Source organism: Mastigoproctus giganteus, chromosome 9, assembly GCF_048544385.1.
Source record: "Mastigoproctus giganteus isolate SK-2022 chromosome 9, ASM4854438v1, whole genome shotgun sequence".
NCBI lineage: Eukaryota > Metazoa > Arthropoda > Arachnida > Uropygi > Thelyphonidae > Mastigoproctus > Mastigoproctus giganteus.
The window spans coordinates 92645457-92672493 of record NC_143583.1 but is presented as its reverse complement, the minus strand read 5'-3'; the positions used below and the strand labels follow the sequence as shown (position 1 = coordinate 92672493).

The 27037-nt window shown below is 36.6% G+C and overlaps 1 protein-coding gene across 2 annotated transcripts in view; it reads right to left on the bottom strand.

The window, feature by feature from the left end:
• Positions 1-2342: 2342 nt before the first annotated feature.
• Positions 2343-27037, bottom strand: part of LOC150080547 (AH receptor-interacting protein-like) — an 84255-nt gene continuing 59560 nt past the window's right edge. For both annotated transcript variants that reach the window (XM_090381077.1, XM_090381076.1), the window contains exons 4-6: positions 26606-26792; positions 18568-18710; positions 2343-2826 (exon numbers count right to left, since the gene is read on the bottom strand). In XM_090381077.1, coding sequence (XP_090237203.1) covers positions 2618-2826; positions 18568-18710; positions 26606-26792 — 539 coding nt within the window. In that variant the 3' untranslated portion in view covers positions 2343-2617. The remainder of the gene's footprint in view (positions 2827-18567; positions 18711-26605; positions 26793-27037) is intronic.

Sequence of the window (27037 nt, the reverse complement as noted above, 5' to 3'; positions counted from 1 at the left end):
CAGCAGAGTTCTATGCTTATATTAACAGCAGAAGGAAGGAGTAGAATCACACTGGGCCACTTGATGTCTATGGGTTAACAATTGATGACCCTGCTTAGGTCGCAGACAAACTGAATAGGTTTGTCTGCAACCTGTCATCGTTGACCATGCACATAGGTTTTGGGACCGCAAGTGGCTTGAGAGCTAGCGGATTTGTTCTTCTGAGAACAATACCATTAACAGAGACAGGGGAATTCGTATTCATCCCCTCTTTGAGGTGGTGATTCTCGGACGGGATGATCGGTTCTGCTTGGCATGCTCCCGAGCCATTTATGGTTCCAGTGCGCATGAAGAGAATACTGCCCATGCTCCTGTGGAACCACATGCCGAGAGCCTGCTGTTATTTAAGGACGTGTTGTACCATAAAAATCTTACTGTTGAGAAAGGAGGCAGATGCCTCTGAAAGCTTTGGGATTTTAGTGGTTTTAGTCTCATTGTTTTATCGGTATTTTAGTGGTTTTAGTTTCATTATTTTATCGCTTTCATTTTCTCATAAATTCTTATATATTTTATATATAATTTTATATTTATTGTAAATAGATTTTATTTTAATTCTACATTAATTTAAAGAAAAGTTTTGTTATTTTTATCAGTTCTATGTATATTTTACAGTATTAAAGTAAATTAAAAGTAAATTATTTCAGCAACAGTTGGTGTACGTGTGTAATTTTTGTGAATATGAATTTTCCCAACCCCAGAGGCCTATTTGAAGATGAATAGGTATTTTGCATCTACATTCACACATGAGGAATTCTTTAAGAAAAGAGGATGCCAGCAGTTTATCTAATTCTAATGAGGAGCTAAATGACTTTGTGATAATTAAAAGGAAAGTAGAGGAGAAATGGTTGAAGATGGACATAAAAAAGGCACCTAGGATGGATGGAATCTATCCAATTATATTATGGGAGCCAGTAAAGAAGGTAAGCAAACCCTTAGGAATAATTATAAGAACATCCTTGGATTCAGAGGAGGTCTCTATGGACTGGAGATGTGTGAATGTATCCCCAATTCATAAAGGAGGATCAAAAGGTGACGTGAGTAATTACAGACCTGTTGGCTTAACGTCTGTTCCAGGGAAAATAATGTTTAATGTCTAAGTTTGCAGATGATGCAAAGGCTGGCAGGGTGGTTAACAACAGTCATCAGTGCAAGCTACTGAAACAAGTTCTAGGAAAATTGGATCAATGGGCTGAGAAATGGCAATTGAAGTTTAACATTGACAAATGCAAGGTACTACATATGGGTAGCAGTAACCTGAGAGTAACTTATCAACTGTGTGGTACTACACTCAGGGTAGTGGACAATGAAAAAGACCAGGGGGATACTTGTGCAGTCAGACATGACATTCTCTCAGCAGTGCAGACATGTGCCAGGAGAGCTCATGGAGACCTGCATACAGTACTTTAGAGTACTGTATGCAGGTCTGGAAGCCTCACTTTAGGAAGGATGTAGATCTGCTGAAACAGGTGCAGAGAAGGGCAACCAGACTGGTGAAGGGAACAAAAGGGTACTCTTACCTTGAAAGGCTTCAGTTCTACAAATTCAGTGTCTCGAGACTAGGCACCTGCAGAGAGATCTGGTTGAGGTTTTTAAGGCCTGGAATGGATTGAGTAAGCTTAATGTTAAGGCAATCTTCCACTTGCTGAGACTACATACATGAGGAAGCATAAATTCAAGTTCAGGAAGGACGGTTGCAGGACAGATGTGCAGAAGTTTGCCTCTAGCCAGCGGATGGTTGATTGTTGGAAATATTTTCCATCTGTTGTTGTGGAAGTGGATTGGATGAATAAATTCAAGGAAGAACTAGACAAATTCTTGGAGGGTACAAATGGGTGAACTGTGTGGGTGGTTTTTTTTTTTTTTTTTTTTGGCTAATGCTATATTTGCCTTCTTGCATCATTTGCCATTACTACTACTATACAGTATTAACTCAGTAAGGATTAAAATATTCATATTACACTGAAAATTTTGTAATGCAGTATATGATTACAGCTAAAAACATTCTTTCATGTACGCTTGTATCCCTTTCGTGATAGGATACAAAACATGCAACTTGTGAAATTTTAGAATAATAAATTACCAGGACACAGAAACAAAATAAAAGTTGATATAAAATTACCAAGATATTCATTCAAACTATTCTGAAAAACTGTTTCTGTTAAATAATAACATCTAATGTCTTAAAACAGCTATAATATAGCAGTTAATAAACAACATAAGTTTTGATTATAAAACAATATAGACTTTAAGAATACTGATACTGATAAATTACATTCTAAATGCATTCTTACATATGAATACTATTACACTGCTTTTAATAATGCTAATCAGTTCCTTTATGTATTCTTTTAGGCTTTCAGTTAAGAGCACATTACAACATCAGAAGGATCAAGCTGATTCTCTCTCTCTCTCTGACTAGTATTTACCTTTACATGAAACAGAAAAAACTTAAGATATTTCCAACCCAAATAATATTCCAGTAATTATTTACACAGTGGATACTATGTACAAATAATGCACTATAATCAATTAGACAACAATCATACACAAAAATAAACTCAGCACATTACTAACTGCTTCAGGAATGAAACATTTTACCACGCAGTTTAGCTTTATCTTCTTCATTCTTCTGTTTTTCAGCATCTTCTAACTCCTTTAATTCTTTCATGACTATGTTCTTAAGGCTTAAATCAAGCTCCATAACTTGCAAAAAATCTTTCCTAGCTTCATCTGGATTCCATGCGCCAACATGAGCCTTTGCTCTTCTGAAAAGTGCTTTCACATTATCTATGTAAAAAAAAAAAAAAAAAAAATTTGCTGCTACAAACCTATAGCAACTATAACTCTCACAACCACAATTATCAAATATACAGGGAGGCATAAATTTAAACTGGAAAAGAATGGTTGCACATGAGATCTGTGGAAATTTGCATTCAGCCAAAGGGTAGTCAACTGTTGGAATAATCTTTCATCTAATGTTGAGGAAATGGACAGTTTGAGCAGAATTAAGAAAGATTTAAAGAAATTATGAAGGGATGAGAAAAAAAAAAAATTATTCACTTTTGATTTTTAAAATTTTGATTTGAATGGGGAAAAATTGGTCCAATCCTTTCTACAATAGTAAAGAAGATGAGTAATGAGATTTACCTGAACACAATGCCTTGGATAAAGACACGATAAAGCATTATGTAATCCAATTCCCCTTCTTGATAAATAAATCTGCAACAAGCTTGCATCTTGATTAATTCTAGATAAAACTACAATCATTACTGTGTTTGAAAATGACTGACATTTCAGAAGGATAAAGAATGAGAGACAAATAGAAGGAGAAAACAAGTTATGTTCACAGTGCATTACATTTCAGACACATTAACAAATAATAATAATCCACGATTTATAGATATATAGATGAGAGAGAGAGAGAGAGGTTGGTTGGTAGGGTTTTTTTTTTTTTTTAGGGGCATTAGCAACTAAGGCCATGTTGCTCCAGGGATATGCTGTGGTCATTCCCTTGACCTTTTTGCATCCTCTGTATTTGGTGGGGATGGGCTTGAACCCCGGTCTAATCAAGAAGCGTGTGCTACGCACTGCTGCTCCTTCCCACCTGGCCTACGGAGGCGAGAGAGAGAGAGAGAGAGAGAGAGAGAGAGAGAGAGAGAGAGAGAGAGAGAGAGCAAAATGCAACTTTTATATGCAAACCAAGGAATTTTCATTTCTCAGTCTGTGCATAATTATGTATAATTCTGTGCCGCCACCATATTGCCATTCATTCCTTCCAACCAGTGCATGGCAACAAACATAATACAAGTAATTCAGCTACAATAAAATATCGGTGTAAAATCACCATAAGTTAACTCATAATGAAAACTGCATAAGTAATACAAATGCATCAATTTAACTGCATCTAATATTGTGACTCACTTCACAACAAGTTACCAAGTATTGCTACCTTGAATAAGTAACGCTTCACTAATAGAGAAGACTATTGTTACTTATTCTCAGTGGGCACCGCAACCCAGATGGCACCGTTTCAAGACTCATTGGCCCATCCTCGGTGGGTGGGCAGTTAGTCACAATGAGATACAATTAAAGTGGTCTTTACACTACTTTATGTAGTTTTTCATTATGAGTTCACCATGGTGTATTTACACCGATATTTTATAGTGTAATTTAAACTCATAATATATTATGCCTTGAGCACTTATATTTTATTATAATATCGGTGTAAAAACACCATAATTAGCTCTTAAAGGAAAACACGATAGTAGTGTAACGGGCATCATTTCAACTGCATCTCATATTGTGCTTATCCTTCACAACGAGTTACTATATATTGCACTGCCTCAAATAAGTAATGTTTCACTAATAGAGAAAACTATTGTTACTTATTCTCGGGGGGGGGGGGACCACTACCCAGATGGCACCGTTTCAAGGCTTGTTGGCCTTTCATTGGTGGGTAGGCAGGCACCCTGGTATTGCAAACATGACAACCCACTTGTGAAGATAATCCCACAATATGAGAGATGTCAAAAGGTGTATGTGATAATGTTTAAGTAAGACTGAATGCAGCTGGGCATAATATTTTTAAGAATTATATTTATCTATATAATATCTGTAAAAACACCATAGACAACTCTTAAAGGAAAACTACGATAGTAGTGTAATGGGAATCACTTTTTTTTTTCTTCTTTTTTTTTTTTTTTTTATGTAAACCCCAACACGAGAGGTATTAGAACCTATAGTACTTAGTACCGTGCTTGGGTTGGAGGTTGAGAAGAAGAAACAAGATATTTGTTGACGTTGACTTGAACTTCTGTAGACTGTAATTTTCAGGAAATACGTATGAAGGAAGGTTGTTCCAGAAAACGGCAGTTGAGTGAATAAATGAAGAAGATGAAAAGTTGGTTCTGTGAGTTTGAAATTGGACAGTAAATGGATGTTGGCTGGTGGCAGCACGTGTTTGGACTGTTTTGAAAGAGAGAGCAGGAATTAGAGAAGCCAATTCAGAAGAATAGTGCCCATGGAAATATCTGTAGAAAAAGCATGCAGCAGAAACAGTATGTCTATGAGACAGCAAGTGGAGAGACTGTGTTAGAGATGAATCATTAATTAACCTAACTGCCCTCTTCTGAATGGAATCAAGAAGTCTGAGAGAGGTTTTGGGGGCATGCCCCCCAGATGTGGGAACAATATTCCATGGTAGGGCGGATTTGCGATTTGTACAGAGTGAACAGCTGTTTGGAAGAAAAGTAATGCATTAGCATTAGCAGAGGCATATGGTGCAAGAAAGCAAGCTTATTCAGCATCAGCCAAAAAAAAAAAAAAAAACAACCACTACTCCAATTTCACCCCTCCATTCGTTCGAAATACCTGTCCAGCTGAGCCTTAAATTTGTTTAGGCTATCAACTTCAACAACAAGCGATGGAAGTCTATTCCACAAACCAACTGCCCGCTGGCTAAAGGCAAATTTCCGCACATCTATCCAACATCCGTCCTTCCTCAATTTGAATTTATGCCCTCTCAGGTGATTATTCTGAGCAAGAGGAAGAATCCCATCGGCATTGAGCAAGCTCAAGCCATTCAAAGCCTTATACACCTCTATCAGATCACCTCACCGATGCCTAGTCTCCAGGCTCTGTAATTTGCAAAACTTAAGCCTTTCTTCGTAAGAGCAACCCTTTGTTCCATTCACTAATCTTGTTGCCCTTCTCTGTACTCGCAGCCGACCGGGCTAGCCGAGTGGGTAAAGTACCTGCCCGGCAACCCAAAGGTCGCGGGTTCGATTCCCGCCTCGGGCTTGGATCAAAGTACTGCAAAAACCTTGGGAGGTGCAATATGGCCACAGAAGCCGATGCGCCAACAACTACCAAATCAAAAAAAAAAAAAAAAAAAATCTCTGTACTCGTTCCAGCAGCTCTACATCCTTCTTGAAATGAGGCCTCCAGACCTGTATACAGTACTCAAGGTGTGGCCTGACCAATGCCTTATACAAGGGAATAATCACATCCCTGTCCCTGCTAGAAAAATTCCTGTATATCATTGACAAGACACCATGAGCTACTCTTGCAGCTCGTCTGCACTGCTCAGAGAACTTCATATCTGCCTGCACAATTACCCCCAGGTCCTTTTCATTCTCTACCACTGTCAGCGTAGTACCACAGAGTTGATACGTTGATCTGGGGTTACTGTTTCCCATATGTAGTACTTTACATTTGTCAATGTTAAACTTCATTTGCCACCTCTTAGCCCATCTGCTCAACCTTTCCAGATCCTGTTGCAGCAGCATAGTATCAGTAGTGTCCTTAACAACCCTGCCAACCTTTGTATCGTCTGCAAACTTGGACATTAAGCCTGATACACCATCATCAATATCATTTATAAATACAGAAAACAACAATGGACCCAACACTGAACCCTGAGGAACTCCACTAATAACATTAGTCCACGTTGAGTAGTGTCCATTGATTACCACTCTCTGTCTTCTGCCACTCAACCATCCCTTTATCCATAGCAGCAATTTGCCTCCAATGCCACACTTCTCCAATTTGTGCAGCAGTCTTCCATGCGCAACAGTATCAAAAGCCTTTCTAAGATCCAAATATATAATATCAAAGTTATTCCCTGCATCCAGTTCTATTGTGACTACATCATAGTATCCAATCAAATTGGTCAGACAAGACCTGCCCTTAACAAACCCATGCTGTGTCTGAGCTATAACTGAATTCTTGTCCAGATGATCCTGCAGTGCTTCTTTAACCAGTGCCTCCATTAATTTTCCTGGAACCGAAGTTAAACTAACAGGTCTATAATTACTTGTGTCAGCCTTTGATCCTCCTTTGTGAATTGGGGTTACATTTGCACATCTCCAGTCCATGGGTACCTCCCCTGAGTCCAAAGAAGCTCTCATAATTATGGCTAGGGGTTTGCTTACTTCCTTTGCTGCCTCCTTTAATATAACTGGATAGATCCCATCCACCCCGGGTGCCTTTTTTATGTTTATCCTCAACAATTTCTCCTCCACTTTCCTCTCAGTTATTAGAAAATCATCTAGCTCACTGCCAATGTTTACTTCACCTACGACATTCCCCTTCCTGAATAACTCCTCATGTGTGAATGTAGATGCAAAATACTCGTTTAGATTGTTAGCCACCTGAGCTGGATCCTCAACTGTTGAACCATCAACATCCAGTGGACCAATCTGATACATCCCTTTCCTTCTTGAGTTTAAATAGGTAAAGAACTCTTTTCTGTTTTTCTTTGCATCCTTTGCCAAGGATTTCTCATAATCTGCCTTTGCCTGCCTAATCTCCTTTGTGACTTGGTTACAGACCAACTTATATCTATCATAGGCTTCCATGTCACCCATTAATTTGTATGTATCCCATGCATTTTTCTTCTCTGCCATATGTCTCATTAGTTCATTTGACAACCATTTAGGCCTGGTAGCTTCCAAGATTAGTTCCTTGAATGCTTCCCATTTTGAATTTGCTGTTGGTAACATCATCAGTTGGTCCCACTGTATAGAATTTAAATACTGTCTCAGACCATCATAGTCGCCTTTACGAAAACAAAAACCCTTCCCTTTACCTCTGATGGTAGTTACCTCCTTGAGTAAATCCCACTTCAGCACACTGTGATCACTGCCACCCAGTGGTTCCTTTATCTGCAGATTCCTAATGCATGAAGAATCACTACTGATAATCAGATCAAGAGTATTACTCCCTCTAGTTGCCTCCCGAACATGCTGGTGTAGAAAACAATCATCCAATAAATCCACAAAAGCCTTGCTAGTTTGTGAGTGACCAACCCACAAATTCCAGTCAATATCTGGGAAATTAAAATCCCCCATTATAAGACTCTCTGATTTACTGGCCCATTCTATTTCCCTGTACAGTATCTTATTATACTCATCAGAGTCATTAGGCCTATAGCACACTCCTACTCTCAATTTTGATTTACCTATGCTTATGTCACACCAAACTGACTCGACACTGCCCTGTCCATCGATGTCGACTGGCTTCACTTCCTTGGATTTTATGTGTTTTTTAACTAATAGCATAACCCCTCCTCCCTTCCTATCCTGTCTATCCTTTCTGTAGACGTTGTACTCCCCAAATTCCAGTTCTGCATTCCTTATATCTGTGTGACACCACGTCTCTGATATCCCAACAATATCTGCCTTTGATGTTTTGAGTAATACCTCAAATTCATCAAATTTATTTACTAAACTCCTAGCATTGGTGTACACGCAAGTATACATGCACCTGTTTCTATTCTTAGCTACCCTAACACAACCCATGTGTTTACTTGTACCGCAATGACTTCCAGCAGTCTCTGAAATATCCTGCATCTTGTTTTTCAGGCTTCTGCTCATTCCAATAGAAGCAGTGCAAGAATCTCTTTCACCTCTGCCAGTGGCTACTGTTAATCCATTAGTCTTTGTCTCCCCCCCAAGCTAGCAGTTTTCCGACCCACCTAACACTGCCTCGATAGCATCAGCAAATATTCTTGCACCCTTTCTATTTAAGTGTATCCCATCCCTGTAGAAGCAATCTCTCCTGTTAACAAGTACATTCCAGGCTGAAAAAAATTCTACCCCTTGAGCCTTGCACAATCTTTCCAGGGCCGAATTGATCGACAAGGCTCTCATCATATACTCCCTCCTATCGTGTCTGGGCAGAATTGCAGACACTTTCAAATTCAACCCTACTTCACGGCTTTTTTTCAACAGTGACCTGTACTTGTTAAGTAATTCAGCTGGTCTCCTACTCTTAATATCATTAGTGCCAACGTGTACAACTATATCACCTTTTGTGCCCTTAAAAGATGATATCTGCTCTACAACGTCATCAACCTTTGCCCCTGGCAGACATACCCTGGTCCTGTTCCACCTATCCTTTTTACAAAGCATGTTCCCCGTTTCCCTGACAATAGAGTCACCAACAACTACTAGTTCCTGTTGGACCAGCGCATTCTGCCTTGGGGGCTGCCTCTGTGTTGCAAGATGATCAAGTCCAAGCTCTGGCGTTGATGTGGGCAGCTGAGAGCTTGATGGGCCCCTCAATTTATTTCCTTCGAGGGCATCCACCCTGTCCTTCAAGGTCTCATATAGGCCCATAACAACGCCGAGTTGTTGCCTAATTTCCTTGCACTCCTTGCATCGTGCACACACCAAGACATCCATCCCCCATGGCAGTATCATGTCCCGTACCCGATTGCTCCGCAAACATCAAGCAAACAGTGCATCTTAAAAGGCTGTGATTCAGAGGGCAACCGCCCCCCTCAGTTCTCCCCTGAGTCACAGCACTCCCATTAGCTTGAGCCTTTTGCTTTGCTGCTCTGGTCAGAGTCATGATTTCGATTTAAATGTCAATAAAATTACAATTTCAGAACAAAATTAAAACCTGAAACTTGTATCTTAACACAGTTATAACGCTATATTTATTTTTCAGTATCGAGTGTTATCTACGAGTTCAATTTATATAACTTCCGTATCAAGTATGTATTAATTATTTGTTACGTTTGTACTCTAAGTCGTTATATATATATAGTTAAAAGTACAATTTAATTGACAATGAAATTTAACAAGATTAATAGATGTACTGATTAATTGACAATATTATATTATGCACTATACTATACAAAGCTAATGCTATCGAATTCCAGATATGCTGTATCGCGTTTCAGTAACGAGTGTTATCTACGAAATCCCTTTATATAACTTCTGTATTAAGTTATGTATTAATTATTTATTTTTACTAATTATTTATGTTCCGTAACCTAAGTGGTTATATGTATTGTTAAAAGTACAATTTAATTGCCAATGAAGTTCGACAAGATTAATAGATTTTACTGATTAATTTTCACGTAACAATGGCGGCTGTTTATGAACGGTAAACACGTGGATTTGATACCCTTTCCGATACTAAGTAATACCTACAAAATCTCTAAGTTATTTTAACTTTAAGTACCGTAAATAGGAATATAAAGCTACTCTAGAAATAAGTTAATATGTCAATTTAAACTAATAAAGCAGAAAATAAATCAGAAAAAACTTCTCTGTTCCAAGAGTGGCAGAAAGGCACGTCCGCACAGGAAACCCTCGTCCTCCTTATATGCTGAGAGCAAAAGAGAAAACAAAGTTTTTTAGATGCAGAGGAAGCAATATTTGTAAAGTGCTTGTGCCAAGAGAGATTAGAAGTCAGGGTAATCCCTAAAAGAGATACATCATTTTTCCAGGAAATTGGAGTGTCACCAAAGATAAGCATAGAATATTTTATATCTCGCAAGAATCCTTTTTGCGAGATATAAGACAAGACTGAGTTTTAGAAGGATCAACGAAGTTGTCTGCCTCACTGGAGGATTACCTGGAGATTGGCATTTAAGGAATTGGCAGCAGATTTTCGAGAAGTTGAAGCTGATTGAGCAGGACAAGGTTTCTCAAAATGGAAAGTTGAATACAATGTGCTATCATCGGCAAAACTATGGACAGGATTTCCAGTCAATGAAAGAAGGTCATTAATACAAGAGGAAAAGAACTGAACTTAAAGGGACACTGGCATTAGTGGAGAAGTTAGAAGACAGTGAGCCATCTACAATCAACTTCAGTGAGCAATCAGAGAGAAAACTAGATAACCAATTACAAAAAACAGTTGGCAAACCATAAGATGGAAACTTGTTTAGAAGACCTTTATGCCAAACACGATCGAAACACAACTGCTTGTGTTTTGTCAAACTTTTCCATTGAATTAGTCCATAAATGGGTAACATAAGCCAGAATGGCACCAGTGGATCGTCACTGACGGAATCCATACTTGCAATCGTTGATCAGATGGAAGGTTTCTAGTTAGTTTAAGAGTTGGCGGTTAATTGATTTCTCCATTACTTTAGAAAGAGTAGAAGTAATTGCAATGGGACGATAATGGATGGGAGGGATTTGTCACCCTTTTTAGGAACTGGCTGGATATGAGCAAATTTTCAAGCAGAAGGAAAAACACCTTCGGAATAAGAAAGTGAAAAAAAGGTGGCAAAGAATAGGAGTAAGTTCAGGAGCACAGGTTTTGAGAACAAGTGGAGAAATACCATCAGGACCGGGAGCTTTCTTAGAATCAAGATTCGTCAAAATCCTTCTGACATCCTTTTGACGGAAGACCACAGCAGGCATTGAATGGAGCGTGTTGGGAATGGTGGGAGGTGTTTTACCAAGATCATTAATACATGAGTTGGAAGAAAAAATGGGATGCTAGCAGATCAGCTTTATCCTTGGCTGAAGTGACAACAGAACCATCTGGTTTGGACAGAGGTGGGAGCAGAAATGGGCAAAAGTTGTGGCCAATAGCCTTGGCAAGAGAGCAGAATGCTCGGCTACCATTAGGGCAAGGCAAGAAGCAAGTTTTCTATTCTTAGCCTGTTCAAACTCTAGTTTGGCCTGATTAATAACTGCTTTACACTTCAACTGTACCTCATATTGTGCTCATCCTTCACAATATGAGATACAGTTCATATTGTGCTCATCCTTCACAATGAGGGTGCGTGCCCACCCACCAACCGATGAAAGGCCAACAAGCCTTGAAACGGTGCCATCTGGGTGGTGGTGGTGGTGCCATCTGAGAATAAGTAACAATAGTCTTCTCTATTAGTGAAGTGTTACTTATTCAAGGCCGTGCAATACATGGTAACTTGCGAAGGATGAGCACAATATGAGATACAGTTGAAATGATGTCCATTACACTACTATCGTAGTTTTCCTTTAAGAGTTGTCTATAATGTTTTTACACCGATATTATATAGATAAATATAACTATTAAAATATTATGCCCAGCTGCATTTAGTCTTACTTAAATATTTTATTTAAATATTATCTTGTACGCCTTTCGGCATCTCTCATATTGTGGAAATAATTTCACAACTGGGTTCGCATGACTGCAACACCAGGGTGCCTGCCACCCACCGAGGAGAGGCCAATAAGCCTTGAAACGGTGCAGTCTGAGTGGTGGTGGCCACTGAGAATAAATAACAATAGTCTTCTCTATCAGTGAAGCGTTACTTATTCAAGGTAGTGCAATACTTGGTAACTCACTGCGAAGTCACAATATGAGATACAATTAAATCGATGCCTTTACACTATTTATGTAGTTTTTCCTTGAGTTCACTGTGGTGTATTTACACCGATATTTTAAAGCATATTTTAAACTCATATTATGCCTTGAGCATTTATATTTTATTTAAATGGAAAGCAAAAAAATAATTAATAATTGTTGGATTTCTGTTAGTCCTATTTTAATGAAATTTGGGATGGTTTGAAAATTCCTTCTTTTTAGAAGGAATTTTTTGAACCTTCCCAACCTTCTGTGGATAAATTTTCATGAAATTTTATATATTTTTTTTTTTTGGTCCAAATATAAAATTTCATGAAAATCCATCCACTGGCAGTCAAGTTATTACATCAAAATGGAAAAACAAATAATAATTGCATTGCAGGATTTCTTTTGGCTCAATTTTAATGAAAATTGGAAACACTTAACAAATCTTTCAAATAGGCCCAAATATAAAATGTGAAAATTCATTCACTGGGAGTCAACAAGCAGATGAATATACAGACAAAAAATAATTGTCAGATTTCGGTTGTTCTGATTAACAACAGTTCTAAGCAACAACAACAGTCTTCTCCTTTGACGAAGCGTTACTTATTCGAAGTAGTGCAATATCATGGCAACTCGTTGTGATGGTGTTCACAATGAGATATAACTTAAACGATGCTGCCTTTACAAAAATTTGCTAATTCAGAGTTTAGCAGTGTACTAATATGATGCATTTGCACATGGAAGACTGCTACACAAATTGGAGCAGTGTGACATTGGAGGCAAATTGCTGCTATGGATAAAGGGGTGGTTGAGGGGGAGAAGACAGAGAGTGGTAATCAATGGACACTGCTCATCGTGGACTAATGTTATTGGTGGAGTCCTTCAGGGCTCAGTGTTGGGTCCATTATTGTTTTCTGTATTTATAAATGATATTGATGATGGTATATCAAGCTTAATGTCCAAGTTTGCAGATGATACAAAGGTTGGCAGGGTTGTCAAGGACACTACTGACACTATGCTGCTGCAACAGGATCTGAAAAGGTTGAGCAGATGGGCTGAGAGGTGGCAAATGAAGTTTAACATTGGCAAATGTAAAGTACTACACATGGGAAACAGCAACCCCAGAGCAACGTATCAACTCTGTGGTACTACACTGACAGTGGTAGAGAATGAAAGGGACTTGGGGGTGGTTGTGCAGGCAGATATGAAGTTCTCTGAGCAGTGCAGACGGGCTGCAAGAGTAGCTCATGGAGTATTGTCAATGATATACAGGAATTTTTCCAGCAGGGATAAGGAGGTGATTATTCCATTGTATAAGGCAATGGTCAGGCCACACCTAGAGTACTGTATACAGGTCTGGAGGCCTAATTTCAAGAAGGATGTAGAGCTGCTGGAACGAGTACAGAGAAGGGCAACAAGATTAGTGAATGGAACAAAGGGGTGCTCTTACGAAGAAAGGCTTAAGTTTTGCAAATTACAGTGTCTGGAGACTAGGCACCAGCGAGGTGATCTGATAGAGGTGTATAAAGCCTTGAATGGTTTAAACATGCTCAATGCTGATGGGATTCTTCCTCTAGCTCAGAAAAATCACCTGAGAGGGCATAAATTCAAACTGAGGAAAGACAGATGTAGGATAGACGTGAGGAAATTTGCCTTTAGCCAGCGGGTGGTTGGTTGGTGGAACAGACTTCCATCCCTTGTGGTGGAGGTTGATAGCCTAAATAAGTTTAAGGCTCAGCTGGACAGGTATTTGGAACGAACAGAGGGGTGAAGTGGAAGTGGTTTTTTTTTTTTTTTTTTTTTGGCTGATGCTGCATAAGCTTGCTTTCTTGCATCAAATGCCTCTACTAATGCTAATGCTAACTTGGACGTTCTTATTTTAACGAAATTTGAAGTGCCTCTATAAATCTTTCTAAAAGGCCAAAATATAAAATTTCTTGAAAATCTGCAACTGGGAGTCGAGTTATTACATGTGGGTGTTCAGACGGATAAATACAGGTGACAATAGGTGCATTATGTGCATATGCTAATGCACCTAAAAAGAGAGAAATATTTTATCATATTTAAGTGCTGGCATATTTATACAGAAGCAAAAACATTTATATGATTTTGTCAGTTCGTTATAAAAATAAAATACATAATCTACTCATATAACTCTGCTTTATACGAAAGTACACAGCTTGCTGAGCCAACCTGCCTCCTTTGCAACATGTGCTTTTTTTCTTTAATTTGTGAAATTAAAAATGCTAAAAGATAAATGACTGAGTATGTTAAAATATTTTGAAACGTGTTGGAGATAAAATATAATGGAAAAAAGGATTTCATCTGCTGTGGCATCATCTCATCAAGAACTACAAGGTGCCAGCATCTCAAACAACCAAGGAACACATTTTAATACTTCTAAACCAACCAAAGGGCTGTGTTGAAAGGCTGTCAAACCACAAATAAAGTACTTACTAACCCAGTGAGAGCAAATGGTCAACAAAGTCTGCACAGAAATTTTCCTAAGATCACTCCCACACAGCTCTATCTAATAAAAAATTAGAGTATGGCCCACCAGAATGGATAATTTATGGGAAAATATAAAAGTAAAAAAAACAATACAAAATTAATTTAAAAAAAAACTCAAAATTTTATTTTTGTTACGGTCAGTGTATTATGTCAATTAATGGAATGTATTCTATGCTTAGTTTCCTTGTTTAGTGAATAAAGAAACCAAAATTTTCAAGATAAAACCATGAAAACTGCATATGAAACTGAAATTAGCCAAAGTATTAAAAAAAAAAAAAAAACCCACCATAAAAATTCCTCCTTTCACGATGGAATCCAAATACAGGCTTCTAGTGTGCAAGAATAGTACTGTCACCACTATGTTAGCTGTCAAGCCTGCCAAGAAGTATGAAAACCTGCGAATAAACTGTTGGTAAGAAAAAGGGCTAGTTCTTGTTTAGAGTCAATGAAAGAAAATATTTATATTTTCTTTCACTGATTTTATTTTAGTACCAATAATACCTGCATCACTTTTTAATTTTTTTCTTTCATTTTTATTATTTTATATAGTCAGATACAATTGTCACATATACTTCAGAATAATCTGTATATATTTACACATGCTCTCTCTCAATATTCCGCAGCACCTCCATAGCAAGGTGGGCAGGAGCAGCATTGCGTAGCACACGCTTCTTGATTAGACCGGGGTTCGATCCCGTGACCACCAAATATGGAGGATGCGGAAAGGTCAGAGAATGACCACCGCATATCCCCAGCGCAATATGGCTTTAGTTGCTAATGCTCCTAAAAACCAAATAACAAACAACATTCTGTCCCCCCCCCAACACCCAATCTCACTTGTTACGTTTCCATTAGTTTATCATTTATTTTTAAGTTTTATGACTTATTCCAAATAATACAGATTACATGGAATCAATCCAGAAGAAGCTTCGGGTAATTTTTAATTATGTTTTCAGTGCTGTAACAGGGAATTGTATTGTGTGAAAAATTTGATTGATAATCCTATCTTAATTTTCCACATTAAAAACTAACAGGCTTCAATAATGTATTTAACTGCATGCACATTAAGCAAAATTACTGATAGATAGAAGAAAACAATGATAAAAATTGAAATTAATTGACAAATACGAAAATGGGGATCTGCCATGAAATCAGCTGATGATTATGTATGTGGTGGGGTATATTATTTGTTCACAACAAAAAGAAAACAAGAACAACATTATTATAGCTTGATAAAAAGTATAGTTTATTATATAAAGTATGCAGGGTGGTAAGTCAAGTCCCTATCCAGGAAGGATACCAGAACTTCCCAACAAAATGACTGCAAGAAGCTGAGTTTGATATGCATGGTGATGTGTTACTTCATAACACTGTACCATGCATGTCCAACTTTTTTTTAAATGAAGAATTACTTCACATGACAGAAGGTCCAGGTTATATTTGTCTAATGGCTTCTTGCAGTCTTAACAACACTTGGGTGTACACATTAGCATTAACTGATATTCCATATGACATGAACTCCAGGAGGATCAATGTTCCAAAACACCGATGCCACAAACTTTTCGGCCGATGTATGGACTTGATTTTTTAAGAATTTTTTTTGTAACAAGATTCAGTTTTTATTTTTGTTAAAAAAAAATTCATTTATCACATGCTCACAGAATTTTCTCTGGAGACTGGGCTGTTGAAAAGCAAATTAAAACAGTTTCTCTTGCTTGTTTATTGTAATTATTCAAACTCACTGGAAGCTGAAAGTAGAAGATTCAAGTTTCAATAAACACTAGTGTCTGTTCCTCATGCCATGTATCATGAAAAAACAAAATGTACCAGATTAATGTACCAACTATGTGATACTATACTCAGGGTAGTCGAAAATGAAAAAGACCTGGGGGTAAGTGCAGTCAGATATGAAGTTCTCTGAGCAGTCCAGACATGCAGCCAGGCCAGCTCATGGGGTTTTGCAAATGATATACAGGAATTTTTCTAGGAGAAATAAGGAAGTGATTATCCCATTGTATAAGGCAATGGTCAGGCCACATCTAGAGTATTGCATACAGGTCTGGAGACCTCATTTTAGGAAGGATAGAGCTGCTGGAACAGGTAAGGAGGAGAGCAACAAGCATAGTGAGGGGAACAAAGGGATGCTTTTATCAAGAAAGGCTTCGCATCTGCAAATTGCAATGTCTGGACACTAGGCACCTGTAAGCTGATGTGATTGAAGTGTTTAAGGCTGAATGGATTGAACAAGCTCAATACTACTGGAATCCTTCCGCTTGCTCAGACCACACATGAAATGGGTAATTTGAATAAATTCAAGAACTTAAAACTATTAAGGTTTTTTTTTTTTTTTTTTTTGCTTTCTTGCACTCTTTGCCACTACTAATACTAAGACTTTTATGCTAATATTAAAGTTTTCTCTGCTGCATTCTATGTGTACTTTTTTTTTTTTTTTTTTTTTGTTAGTTGCTGGCACATTGACTTCTGTGGCCATAATGCACATCTCAAAGTTTTTGCATTTTACTCTGATCCAAGCCCGGGGCAGGATTTGAACCTGCGACTTTGAGTTGCCAGGCAGGCACTTTACCCACCTGGCTAGCCCAGTCGGCTCTATGTGTACTTTGACGGATATCATTTACAAGCAAGGTAAATGATATCCATCAAACAAACTTTGACTTGAAGATAAATCTCAATGCAAAAGAACTCACTGCAAAAATATGTCAAATTCTGAAATTGGTAATAACATGTTTAACTAATTTTTTTATAAAATTTATTCAGTGAAATTAAAAACTGTGAATATTAAAAGGCTTGGAATATAATAATAGTAGTAGCTAGCATAATTTTAAAAGGACAATAACTAATACAAAAGAGTGTTGGATTGTAAACTCTTGACCAGAAGTGTAATCTGCTTATGTAAATATATCAAGGATAATGCAATTTCTATCATCAGTTCCTGGGTTTTTTTTTTTTTTTTTGCAAAAATCTTGTTTGAAATTTTTATTTAGGAAACCACAAATTCGCAATCACTGAGTCTGAGGACTTCAGGCTTGTGATTTTTTGCACATATCCCAGATTTTGGGATACACCTAGAGGCAACTAAAGAACAGCTAGGTACATTCTAGACAAATACTCTTACATTTCTTTCAGTGTGAGTAAGGGGATGCTGTTGATTGCTGACATACTTCCCTAATTCTTAGAGTTTGCCTAGTGTTTCTTGCTTAATCCAGTCAAGGCAGCGTGTGAAAAAAATAAATTTGTGTGGCTTTAGTGTTAAAAATTTCTCAGGTGATAAATTTTGAATAAGACAACATGCTACAAAGTTGCCCTAGAATTCTGAAAGGTTTGTGACATATTATGCATGAGTATTACATAAGTTACAGCCCATATAGTATTTGAACCAACCTGAACTTCTAGAACATGCCATCTTTTACCATCAGGAAAATAGAGCAAACTATTGCCACTAGGACATTTAACAACTGCTGTAAACCTTGAATTGGGATGAGCTAATGCCTCCTCTTTATTCTTTGCCTCTATCTCTGTGAGACAGAGGCAAAGAATAAAGAGTTACTACTTTTTGTTCTCTCAGGTGAAGAAACTACTTCAGGGAAACCCAAGTTTCTTAGGGGCACCACTTCAGGTGCCCCTAAAAAACAGAGCTATCAGGGAATTTTTACAATGTCAGGTATAGCCGATTACAACTGTGATTGCTCATTTGCCTCACAAATGGACAAAGTGCATCAGTCAGGGTGGTAATTAAATGGGTTACCGAAACAGATGTAGACTGCTCTTACATATCATTTCTACTGATTGCTGGTGTCTGTAGAAATACTTATCACAGAAATAACTGCTAAATTGAATCTAAAAAACAGTACCTACCACCTGTCACCTATCAAAAATGTTCACAATTTAATTATACATTTATAACTTAGCACTTACGAGGATCTTGTTGCAGAACAGCTGAAGTATGTTCAATAACAGGGTAATAATCTTTTTCAAAAAGTTTACACTGAGAGTAGTTAAGTAGCAGAGGCACTTTTTTCTTATTTAATTCAACCCATTCTTCTTCTCCAGGCTTTTCTCTAATACAGTAGTGAATGTAAAAAAAAAAAAAAAAAAACAAATCAAACTTTTGGAACACAACTCATACAAAAAAAGTATATTCAAGAAGTTTTCAGAAATATATCATAATAAATCTCCTGTTCATGAAAAAGCATAAATATTATATTTGATGTCTTCATAAACAAGCAATATATAAATGCTTAGTTTTGTGTAAAATTTTCAAGATTTTTATGCATGAGAATAACATGTTAGTGAGCAAGAAGCATTTCAATATAAAATTTCCCTATTAAAAAAAAAGTTCTCTAACTAAAACAGCCAAGGGGTGATTTCTAAGTTCTAAGCCTAATCAGGAGTGAATGTTTATATACAGTGTTTCAAAAATGATGGTCAATAATTTAAAGGTGAAAAGTACAAACTAAAATAAGCAAAAAAGTCACATTGAACATCAGGCCGCAAATGAACCATTTTCAAGATAATGCACATTTTCTGTTAAGATCCGCCACTGACTATGGGAGCACTAGTTTAGTCAAAAGCTGCGAATAATTTGCTATGGGTAGTTTTATTAAACATAAGATAATACATTTTTAATTTTTGATTTCAACACCACAGGACTTTACAGATGTTAAATGTAAAGTCCTGTGGTGTTACAGGATGTTACAAAAGGTGTTCAAAATGCTGTCCTTGCATCTATACGCAGCTTTGTAGTCTTCTCTGCATTGAGTTATGAATCCTCTCAGGCATTCCTGAGTCATTTCTGATTTGTTGAAAGGCTCCTTCAACCCGACGCTGCAATTCCTCAACTGAGTTAATGTCAGAAGGGTACACCAAGATTTTTACATGACCCCAGATACAAAAATTCATAGGATTTAAGTCTGGTGATCCAGGAGGCCACATTACAGGCCCACCTCTACCTATCCACCATACCTTCTAGTTAGATACCAAGTCACAACTCGAGCAAAATGTGCCGGTGCACCATCATGCATAAACCACATGTTCTGGCATTGGTGAAGTGGAACATTATCATCATCAAGGTCTGGAAGAACATTCTGCAGGAACTGAAGGTACAGCTCTCCTGTTAGGCAGCAAATGTGGTCCAATTAGATAGTCTCCTAGTAGTCCTGTCCAGCCATTCAACAAGAAATGTTGCTGATGTCGTGACTCATGAATTGCATTAGGATTTTTGTCAGACGAAACGTAACAGTTATGGAAATTCAAAATACCATCACAAGTAAACCCAGCTTTGTCAGTGAACAAAATGTTGTTTAAAATTGGGGGTTCAGGACACACTGTTGTTGCATCCACTGGCAGAAGTTCATTCTGGGAGGATAGTTTGTATTGCTGAGACCTTGCACACACTGGATATGGTAGGGGTATAGTAATCGGCGATGTAAAATTCGCCACACACTGCTATGACTCAGTACATGCTCTTGCAGAGCAACCCTCCTTGTCGAAATTCCTGGATTTTGTTCTAATCTTTCTAACACCCTTTCCTCAACATCAGGCTTATGCTTCTGGGCCTACCTGCTCGTACTCCATGTGCAAAGTACCCATGTTCTCTAAGGTGCTGATGTACCCTGATGAACGCCTGTTGGGCTGCCTTCGGCGGGGAAATGCTTCTTGGTACAAACGAGCAGCCTCGAGTGCACTGCCATTGGCTTTACCGTACATGAAGTGCATGTCCGCATACTCTTTGTTGTTGTAACCTCTTTCCGTGTTGACTATCCTTTAACAAGTACTAGTATGCCTGCTATGTCTCAGAACATTGAGAGAAGAGGGAGAAAATGAGCATAACCTAACCTAAACAAACAAGTCAGTGGTGGATCCCAACTAGAAATGTGCAATATCTTGAAAATTATTCACTTAAGGACACATGTTTACTAGGCTTTTTTTGCATATTGTAGTCTGTACAGTTCACCTTTAAATTATTGACCATCACTTTTGAAACACCCATTGAGTTAATATCATATAATAATCAAATCTTTTTATGCTTACATTGCAAATTTTGTTTTGAAAATTCAGTTCAGGACCTGAAGGCTGTTTCACAGGCCCTGAAGGGTGGTCTACTGCACTGAAATTTGGAGGTCAAGGCAGTAATCAAGTACCAGGAGAACTTAAAATTCACCAGCCATTCATACAGTGAATGCCTTGGAATACCTTGCCTCTTTATATGATACTATAAGAAGTAGGTAGCTGAATTCAACTGTGATAGAGTCAGTTGAAGTTTGCCCTCAAACGAGGACACCTTCCAATGTCATCACTCTAAAAATAAATTGCAACAAGTCCTGAAAAAAAGCTGGAGGAATGCAATGTGTAAAAGGAAAATCTGCAACTATTCATGCTAAATCCAGAGGAATGCCTATATAGAATGTGGATTCACCAATTCCAACTGAAGACTAAGCAGAAGTCTAAACTTTGAAATAGCCCCTCCCCAAAAAACAAGACAAAATCTTTCAAGAAATAAACTTGAACAACGAATACAAAATGTGTGAAAACAAAAATGAATACAAAATGTGTGAACAGTTCATTTCTTGATGGATAACACCAGCAAAGAAAATGTCATTTAAAGACATGATTAAATGCAAAATCTGTTTCTTCAGCTGGAAAAGGCATAACATCAGTCTTCTGAGAAAGTGCTGATTGATTTCAGATAAGCTATTAATACAGCATATTATTCCAATCTCCTGGCTCAACTACAAAATGAAATTATTACAAGAATGTTACAAGACACTTAAAAATGGAATGCTCTTAGACCAGGACAATGCAGCATGATGGAGTACTCCACTTTTCATATTTTTTTTGGTTAGGAAATAGATGAAACCTGCTAGATTTTTTTGAGATCAGTTTAACAGATGAAAAGCAAAGGGGACCATATCAGGTGCCCATTCTGTCACCAACAATGAGGTTATGGCAGTTGTGGACTGACATTTGAATGATCTTGACAAAACATTCTACACAGCAGGATAAAAGCAATTCAGCACTGTTGAGCCAAATGTGTGGAGTAACAGAGAGGCTACACTGAGAAGTACTCCAAAGTAGATCCTCCAGATAGGTCCTCCCTGGTTAGATTTAGAACTTACAGGACACCCTTCATACATAGTCAAGTGTACTTTTAACTCCAAGCTGGGGTTGATGAGACCCCAGACAATATTTCAGCAACTTGTGCTTTTCATCTACTTCATTGTTGTTGTTGTTTGTTGTTATTTTGGTTTTTAGGAGCATTAGCAACTAAGGTCATATTGCTCCGGGATATGCGGTGGTCATTCCCTGACCTTTCCGCATCCTCTATATTTGGTGGTGACGGGCTCGAACCCCGGTCTAATCAAGAAGCATGTGCTACGCACTGCTGCTCCTTCCCACCTGGCTACGGAGGCGCCTCATCTATCTACTCCATTAACACAGCAGTCCAACTCATGTTTACAGCAGTGTTTTTATTTTTTTTTTTTAATAATTTTTTAATTTCTTGAAAGTAACTGTCACATTTCAATAATTGAAAAATCTAGAACTGCTTTTGCTGAACAATGTTAAGTTAAAAAATGCCAAATGTGAAATATAATTTTATTCCCCTTTATCTATTTATTATACTTTAAAAATAAAAACAACACCATGAATAAATAAAGGGCATGTGAATGAATAAATCAAGTGAAGTCAGCTGTTTTTGAAATACTGTACAAGAGACTAAATAAGTGTAATGTTGATAACTGGAAAATTTGTTCCTGAAAAAATTTAACTTTCAAATATATAATGCATCGATATGTATGTAGTATACTGTATGCTATGCAGTCACTCTGATTCTTGAAGAGTGTTAGTGCTAAAGGTTTGTATATTTTTCATTTAATGTTTTATCCACAAAAATGTCGGATAAAAGTAAACATCAGTATTTAAGAAATGGCACTGTAAATAAAAGTAGCAAAACGGTCTTACAAGTGAAGACAAGTGATAACACTTGGACTTTTAAAATCTGAAACTGGAAAGCAAGTGGACCTTGCTCACATAACTGTGCAAACATTCCATTCCCCATTGTGCATGAGATGGAGGGAAAAACATCTCATTGATTTTTTGAATTCAAGACCAAATGGAATGCCATAAAACTTTAATATTTTCAGCAGCAAGTCTTCCACACATGGGCGAGTCCCTCATAGTGAATTATAATAGCAGTGGGCTCTGAGGAGTGAATTTTTTCATGGAATTTTGAAATTTTCTAAAAATAAAATTTTATATATAAACGCTTTTAAAATACAGTCAGTTCTGCTATAACATGGTACACGTATTCCTAAAAATCTCCATGTTATGGTATTTCACACATTAAAAACAACAGGGTTGATGGGAAAAATGAGGATAGGGGCAGAGTACAAAAAAAAAGAAAAAAAAAAAAGTCCAGTCTGGTAAGTAAAACACTAAAAAAAGTTAGAAACCCAATAAAATTGCAAACACAGGTTTAAACATCTTAAATTTCTAATAAATAAATAAATATTACAGTAAATATAACACTTTACATTGATAAGATATGAAGTTTGTTTGTTTGACTGATAATTCTATTCACTGAAATTTTCTTTTTTTTTTTTTGGATTGTAAAATTTAAAACAGTGAAAAAGATAAGAAATCAATAACAACGAACTTGCGATGCACAAATTGCACACGTGAGATATGGAGTAACAAGTTTATGAAGCTTAAAAAATAGGAAGAGAAGGTTCTGAAAATTTATTTATGCTTTTTATATGATTGAAGATTCCACGAAAGGGGAAACACATTTCACCATAATAATGTAAAAACCCACAGAAAATCCAGCTATTGTTATTATCGCAAATGGAATAAGATCGAGTTTACTACCCATTTATAATTAATTTCACTAACTGAAAAGCCCAATAAACAGGGAACTGTAAATTGTTTTTGTTTTATCATAGTGACCTCCAGAAATGTGCTCCTCTGTTCACGCTATCACGCCTCACAAAATTTCTGTTCGAACAGAACAATGTGAACTCCCGAAAACATGAGTTGGCCTACAATATCATGTGTTATCTTATGAATACAGCAAGTGACACAACACTGTGTCCCTCACCAATAAAACTACAGTAAATGGGAAATATAGCTCTCACACATTTGACATTTTTTAAGCTTTGTAAACTTGTATGTATTGCTGCACAGATCGCTACGTTCAGCTTGGTGCGGGGTTTTGCGTTCACTTAGTGTTACTCACAGGTGAAATCGCACATGAGCAAACGTGAAAATCGCGTTATACTCAACATTGTTCCCTAATATATCAGTCATGTTGGAGCAAATTCGCAGTGTGAAAATGCGTGTTATAGCAGAACTGACTGTATTAATGTTCTTTTGACTTTATAACTTAACACTATAGTAAAATTATTGTCAAAATTCAAGAATTTAAAAACATGTAAAAATATAAAAATTTTAAATAAAACTCATTGTTACTTTATTGATGCAACAATATCCTCTACATCTATTTAATCTATTTATGTATAATCAGATTTAGTTTCATCAAATTCTGGATCTGAATTCCACAAATATTCTTCAAATTTGGCTTTTGTAAGGCAACTGAGGTCAACAGGTGCAATTTTCCTCAATACTCAAAGCTGTATTTTTCTGATGCCATTTATTATAAATTATGTATCCAATAAGTTAAAACAGATAAGAGATGGCAGCAGATACTAAAAAAAATTGGGGTGGGTTGTGTACGGGGACACAACCGCAATTGTTTAAGGCGTGAATCCATCTTTGTGTTATTAGAGGAAGGGTAAGATGTAAATGAATAAAGTCTTGGTGGTTATAAGTGAAGTATAACTTTGGCATACATATGGCATAGTATTTACATCGATGTTTCTTACAAAGGTTAAAGCTATACAAGTGCTGCCCAGAGTAGTGGGCGATGTAGAAATGTACTTAAAGTTGAACTTTTGAATTTTTCTTTCCAATGATATACGTTTTTTACATTTCTGTTCATATTTCCTTTGCAATTTTTTCGACATTATGAAAATTTTCTTCAACTCAGCACGCTCATCAGTTTATAACTTTACAAATTTTATTTTATCAGTTATTATTTCTAAATAATATTGTAGATCCTGTTATTCTCTACAGATCAACACCAATTTCAACGTCCTATCTCTTTGCAATCCAAACACTGCCCAAACACTGCGTGGCATTGCCATTTTCAGTGTTCGTGTGCAAGCGCTACCTCTCCCCCCCTCACCACTGCACACCCCACCATTTTAGATATGGACATAAACTCTCTATCCAAGAAAATTTAAATCATTAGATTATCATTTATAGATTACGAGATATAAGCACGTGAAATCTTGCTATCTTTTTGGTCGCTAGAGTTTTCGTAGAGACCCCCCCCCATACCGGACCGAATTTAAAGATGTATTCACGTCAAAAAAGCTCAGCTCCAACTAAAAGAACTCAAATAAATATATTCTATATTTATTTGAATTCTCTGAAGAACTTACAAAATTACTTACTTAGAGCTTCTTCTTAGAGCGTAAGTTCTTCAGAGCTTACTTACTTTCTCATCACAGCTTACAAAAACTGTGTGCTGCTCATACTGAGCAGCACACAGTTTTTGTAAGCTGTGATGAGAAAGTATTCTTATCCCATTTTGTAGAGGCCATGAAAACAAGAAGCAAATGTCCTCTCAAGGGAACAGTGCACGTTGTAAAGGAACATATACTGTTTAACTAACTTGATAAACCATTATGAGAGTATTACTAATGAGTTATATGTAGAAAATAACTTTAATACTATTTATTCAAACTTCAGCAAAGCACTTGACTCCAAAAAATATTGCAAAAGATATAAGCTGGAACACACTGAGATTACAGGCAAGATCCTTATAATGGATTGCATATAAATTGAATTCCCATTATAGAAAGCAATGTTTTACTGTATTATTCTCATTTATAGCTTCACTGATTTATGTAATGTTTTCAGTAAGCTCAATGCCATTGTGCTTCACATTTTTAAACAATTTTTTTTATTTAAGGCAGAGTGAATTAATTACTATTTCTGATACTTCATTTCAGAAATAACAGTTAACTGCACACAGCCATAAGAAAAAAAAATAATAAAAGTAAATCATTACTTTCAAGAAAACTAAAGCAGTGGTAGATCTTTCTTCATACCCATCTCTAGTGACCAGCTAACCTATTTTACATAAAGAGGAGACACTGTCAGAGAAAACTACGAAAGAAATATGACTATCATGATATCAGTATTCTTTCAATATATCTTCTAATAGCATTAGGCTTTTTATATATTAACTATCCAACAGGCGTGCTGTAATATCATAGCCATTGCGCTAATTTCATGTGTTCATAGACCACGAACAAAAAATTAAAAAAATTAGGAAGCGCTAAAAATTAAAATATCTATTAAAATTATGAGTGTGAATTTTAGCATTCTGTAGTATGGTCTTCAGCTTCAATGCACATAACTGATTATTTCTTAATTGGAGATGTATAATCATAAAAAATTCTTTACAGCTCCATTTTTTTCATAAAAATGGAGCTGTAAACTTATGTTAATTTCACCCATTTTGTGGTGTGCCCCAAGATTTGGCTGTAATGGAGTTGGGGTTTATTTTGATAACAAGGTTGTTGTTAGTAAAAATATTTGTTCTAATTATCTAATACAGTGTCATAATAAAGAATAAAATATTTAAGTGCACCATCTTAGATTACTTTTGGAGTCATGTAGAACAGCATTCTACATGTCTATTGGTGTGACTATTTTTTTTTTTTTTTTTGTCATGCCTGTTAGATGGCTAATATAAATACAAAATAGTAATTATTGGAAACTTAATTTCTTGGAAAATTATTAGTAGAAATCTGAAAATCAATAATTCCTTACCAATCAACAGTAACTTTTTTTATTATTAAATATTTCATTTTAACAAAAATATTACCTTAGCAAAAGTTGTTCTAGCCTATTTAGAGCCTCAGCATATTTCTCAGCAGCTTGATGAAATTTTTTCTGCTTATAAAAAGAATTACCAATATCTTTAAGCTGTGGTACTGAATTTAACTTTTCATCTGGATCCATAGCCCATGATTCTTTATCATATTGGCCAGATTCTTCAACTTTCAGAAGTTCTACAGGAATTTAAATAATTTATTTTTAAAATAAATTTTAAATATATTTTAATAATATATTTAATAATAATAATAATAATAATACATTTTGGATATTGACCAGCAAGCTAGAGAGAGAGCTCATTTCAAAATTACTCATTTTGGCATTCAGTTGCCAAAATGAGTAATGTGCAAGAGGCATATGCAATCATTTTCACGTGTTCATGGACCAGTTTATATACTTTGTAAAAAAAAAAAAAAGGTAT